General features: G+C 38.9%; 1 gene segment (V, D, J or C); it reads right to left on the reverse strand.

Moving 5' to 3' along the window:
• Positions 1-4,014: 4,014 nt before the first annotated feature.
• On the reverse strand, positions 4,015-4,872 carry LOC107200050. The segment is given in 2 exon segments: positions 4,015-4,584; positions 4,681-4,872. Coding segments are annotated over 2 exon segments (480 nt in total).
• Between the last annotated feature and the right edge of the window lie 786 nt (positions 4,873-5,658).

Here is a 5,658-nt window from a genome sequence, read left to right on the forward strand (position 1 = left end):
AGACTGGAGCACAGCAGAATGGAATATTAAGAAAAAATTCCAGCTCAGTCTGGAACACATTAATATGAATATAATTTATTAGGGCATTTGGCAATAATGGCTGCATTTATCAGGGCTGTCAGAAAAACCCCCAGATCACTCTTGTCCTCACAGGCACAGACTTTCAGAGTGGTCATAGCAGAGCTTAGTCAAAGTGAACAGAGAGCAAACTTGGGCATAGGCATTTTGGAGCTTGCAAGCTACAGCGTGAAGGAAGGACACAACACAGTGCTTCTGTGACAGAAAGAATTTGGCAAATGACAGAGACTTCCCTTTTAGACTCTGGAAGCACTGAATTCATATCTCTCTGTCTCTGGAAATTGAGACCAAGGTCAGGAATCCCATCCTCCTCTTTTCCAAGCCTGCTACAAGCCATGTAATTCTCATTCCCACAAACTCCAGCTACTATACAGGTGATTGTGCAAAGAGAGCACTTTAAAAGAGAGACAGATACATATCCGGGCTTGTATAATATCTCCTTTTCTTTCCCTTTAGGCATGAAGTATGTTTAAAGGAAATGTTTTTGTCCATCAAGCTTTTTTTCAAGAGTGTTTTGGACAGAGGATGTTTGTGATGGGGCTGATGCTGAGGTTCAAGGAGAGAAGCACAATTTGGGTCTGCAGAATTCTTTTTATTTCTCATTCTGGCCATAGAGGAGACCACATTGGACAAAGTGATGTCTTCAGGGTGATATTTATCTAAGTCTACTTCTCTAAAATTATTTTAAAGGTAAAGCTACCCCATGACATTGTCTTTTATAACTTTCAAGAAACCCAGCTAGTGAGAATGAAGGGGAGGGTTTTAGGCAAAAAGAGGGGGAAAATCCCAGGGATATATTGCGTAAGACAATCAATGAAGTATGATTCAATTGTGTTGACCTTTTAAAGGAAAGAGTAAAATGGAAGATTAGGGAGAGTAAGAAAATAAGAAAATAAAGACTAAGAGAAGCAAACCAAGAATGTTAGAGATAGTGTAGAAAGAATCCAAGTGAGAGATAGGGAAGAGAATCTAATGCATAGTGGAGGAGAAGCAAAGGGAATCAGGTTGTGTTTCTGTAAAACTGTGTTTGTGGGGACCTTTTCTGTGCACCATGAACTATAAACCCAAAGGATAAGTAAATGTGGAGAGCCTTTCTGGAGTCCTTTCATCCACTTTGCATCTCATTGTTGCCTCATACCACAAGTTAAACTTTGGTTAATTCAGTGGAAGCTCACCCAGGTCTAAATGAAGATCAGAGACATACATTTTATACATAAATGTTTCTTTTGTAAATGTAGGAAAAATGCAGATCAAGATAGGGGACCACTTGTGGAGCTTTGGAAGCAGAATACCTGAGAATGTACTAGGCAGGCAGAAGGAGCAGGAGGCTTAGAGTGGAGGTCCTAAAGGGAGTTTCTGTCTAACACAGAGTCAGTAGCAGAGGAAAATGTCTCTGAAGGCCTCAGCAGAAAATGATACTTCAGAATGAGAGCAGGTGATGTGCCAAAATGTGCTGGAAAATATCTCTTTTAGAGAACAGCAGTTAAATTTTAGCAAAACAGGATGCGGTTTGACATTTTCTCAAAAAACCATTTTGATAGCGCATAAGCCTCTCTTACCACAACAACACCCCTGCTTCTCAGGATGAGGCACAGGATGTGGCTTTCTGTTCACCATTTAACAACTGGGCAGAAAAAGTGATACATAAACGGTCTCCTGAAAGCTGTTGGGTTTTTTGCCTCAGGTTATCTCACAATCTTCTTGTTGCTCAAGTCTGCAGATGGGTCCTGCATGTGCAGCTGCTCTTTCTGTTGTACAACATACAAAAAAAAAGAAAAAAATAAAATAAATAAAAAAAAAAATTGTGGGTTTGGGGGAGCTGCTGACCCGTTTTTATGAATTAAAAAAAAACTAATGCTTTTTCTAGGCATCTCAAAAATAAAAATCATAGACTAGTAGAAAAATTGATGGGAGGGGACTTCTGAAGGTGTCTCAATACAAATTCCTGTTCAAAACAGGGCTAACTCCAGATGTTCAACTCATGTTGCTTAGGGCTTTGTCCAGGTGATTTCTGAATATCTTCAAGGACAGAGATTTGACAAGATCTCCGAGAAACATGTTCCAGTGTGGAAGCATCAATTTTTTGTCTTTTATTTTATTTTTTGTCATTTATGTCTAATCAGAGTTTATCTTGATGCAACTTGTTCCCGCTTGATTCCCACTTGATTGTGCCCTTCTAAGACTATGACTCTGGTCAGGCATTTGGAGTCGTGCAATTACTAATCTTTTAGCTTTCTTCTCTCCATGAGGAACAAAATCAATTCACTCAACCTCTCTCATGTTTCTGCTCCAGTCCCTTGATCATCTTAGCCACGGACCCTCTGCTGCACTCCACAGTTTTATATCTCTGTTGTACTGGGGCTGGGGTAGGGCAGGAATGTGTGTGGACCAGAGAGGTGGTATTCCAGATGTAGTCTAAAGAGTGCTTCAACATGCTAACTGCACCCTTGCTAATGCAACCAAATTGCAATTACCCTTCATTGCTGGAAGGGCTTGCCACCTACTCATGTTTAATTACTTTTCTGCAAAGTTATTCTCCTAGCAGATCAGCTGATATTTACAGAATTCGCATAAAAGATATTTCACATTCTCTCCAGACATGTGCCTGTAGTCCAATAATTCCTGTCCCGATGAAGAAACACTGCACAATAATCACAAATTGAAAATTTCCTTTGAAGTTCAGTATCTGCATGTGTGGTAATACTCCTTTGCCCTACAACATTTACAATATAATCTGACATAGTTCAGACTGGGATAAGAATATTATCACAGTGTGGATGCTATGTCTATTTATGGAATGTTCCCATTCTACATCCTTTATTTAAACCTTTCCAAAACTGGAAACGCAACAATATTATTATTATTTTTTTTATTTTTTTATTTTTTAATTTCAGAACTATAACTAGAAAGCAGGTGACTTTTATGCATCACAAGAACCTTGCTTAGTGTTTTTTTGGTTTAGAACAATTTAAGACAATTTGTTATATTATCATGAAAGGCTTACACCAAAGAGTATTTCAGGATATGACTAACCCACTGCATCAATTACACTATCTGGGAGAATGGTGGTGATGGAAAGACACTGGTTAGTCTTTTTGTGTGACATGAAAGAGTCTTTGTGCCAAACCAGAAATATCCTGTCAGGGAGAGGTCTTGCAGTATATAAATTTACGTTCACGTCCTGTTTGTTCATCCCTCTATATTTTTGTCTCCAAAATATGGATGCTTTCTAAAGCAGTGTTCATATCAGGACTTAGCTCACCCTCAGAAAGACCAACAAGGCCTTGAGAAACACCACAAATTTGCCTTGGATAAAAAAAACCCTCAGAACTCAGCCACAGAGAGAAGGAATCAACCAGATTAATACTGAATATTGCTGTTTATTGAGTTGTGAGAGAGATAAAGAGGTAGCTGTGACACACATAGTGGTATGGGATTCACTATGCAGCCAGAAGTAAACTCCATAGTCAGAACAATTTCTGAACAAATGAAAATCTACTTGTTATTTTTTCTTGAATGTGAATATATTCCACGTTTTGTACTATTTGACTACCTGCCTTTCCACTATATATTCTCCAAATACATACAACTTTTCAGATTTTTGTCTATGCACTGGCAAGCCATGGTAATGACTTCTCTTTTGTCATTTTAATCCAGTCTGTTGCATATTAGTTCTGTTTAGATTCTATTCCTGCATCATCTTTTGTTCAGACTCCTTCTCATCACCATTGAAAATGGTAATTCTACTGTTTTCTTGTGATTAGGGTAACCTTTCCAAGCACAGTGAAAAATATTGTGGTTCAGGAAGGAATGAGAGTGCCCACAGAGGTGACTATCTAAAGTATTTCAGACTTGTGTATGTCAAGCAATTGTTCCGTGTCAGGTAAGAAATGTCTTAGGGGACAATAATTTGTGTCAACTACAATTTACATTTCCTTTATTTTATATCTGCATTTGGTTAACTATCTTTATTGATTGTTCTGATGAGATGGAGTATAATTTGTTGATCAGGAAAGAGGAGCTCAGCAATTAGACCACACTTCAAATACCTATTTTGCCTTGGTCTTATTTCTTCCTATTCTTGTTCCACCTCAGTAACATCTGTTTTGTGAGTAGGTGACTGCCCTACACACCCTCTTCCTGTGCTGAGAGCAGCTTCAGAGAGAAGGTGATGAAAGGGGAGAGGTTTATGTAAAGAAAGCAAGTGACTTTGAAGTGTTGTGTCCAAACTACTGGCACAGAAGTAGATGGCTGAGTGGTTCAGGTTCACAGACAAAATATCCAAATAGAATTCTGCAAGGTCTGGCCGGTTAGCTTGGAATCCAGCTGGAATGTCACCCACTTGCTTTTGATTTACACCATAGGAATAATAAATCAATTGCATTGCCTTCCCTGGCTGCTGCAGAAACCAGTACATAGAATTGTGTTTATCATTTTGACTGCATTTCAGAGTAGCTTTCTCATCTTCTCTCACCACAAGACTTGGGGTTTGGGTGATTTCAGCTCCTGTAAAATGGAATAAAACAAGAACACAGTAAAACAAGTAAGCCACATTCTCCCAGCAGCAGAGAAGATATTATTAAGGCTCTACTGATTCCTTACTTGCTCTGAAGAAGTATATTGTCACACACAGAGCCGTCCACATCCTCATTTCTGCCTCGGGAGTCAGTGAACCTACCCTGTACAGGACTATACATCCGCTTCAGCTGCTTCCCCTAAACCAATGGCAGAAATCTCTGTAACAGCTGCATCTACACTGGAAAACAAGCTCCCTCCTGCAAGATTTTAAGCAAACACTTTATTTGAAGTGCATGTGTTGAAAACACAGAAAAATTCAACCTGACTCACCTGGAAGCTTTTCACAACCTACCAATGAAAATTGTGGGTTTATTTACCCTTGCATGTCCTTTTTTACCTTTTGATATTTTGTTTCCAGAATAAACCAGAAAATGCTTAGTGCAACCAAATAATGTGCTTTCATTTTATATTGGTAACTGATGGATCTTCTCTTTTGGGAAAAATACAATACCTATGCTCAGACCTTAATTTGTTTGCTTCCTTCTCCACCCATTAGAACAAGCATGCATGATCTTATTTTGGGAAGAGCTTTATATGGGAGCCTGTCGCAGCCTTAGCACACAGCAAAAATGAAGGAAAAGTGGGTTATTCCTGAAGTAAATATCTAACAACTTCTTGGCCAGCAGTACCTGTACTAATTACAAGTGCATCTTGCAGGATCCAGAGTGATACCACAGATTCTGACATAAACTTTTAACCTGATTTAAGAAGACTGATTGCTGTCTACCATGGTATTTTGGAAGCACATTGGGAACCATCACAGTACTCATAATTTGCCATTTATAGCTTTGAAGTGTGGCCCCCAGAGGCCAGCGCTCAGATAAAGCAACACAAGATCTGTGCCACTGAAAATATTCTTTCTTACTTAAGTGAAAGGGTACCATCTGGTGGAGTGAGGGGGTGTTTGCAGTTATCCTTAGAGGATTATTTTTCACAGATCTTTATTTTTATTTTTGCTTTGGCAGATATTAATGGAACTAATGTACCAGAGATATATGTGTC

This window comes from Parus major, chromosome 1 (genome assembly GCF_001522545.3).
Source record: "Parus major isolate Abel chromosome 1, Parus_major1.1, whole genome shotgun sequence".
Taxonomy (NCBI): Eukaryota; Metazoa; Chordata; class Aves; order Passeriformes; family Paridae; genus Parus; species Parus major.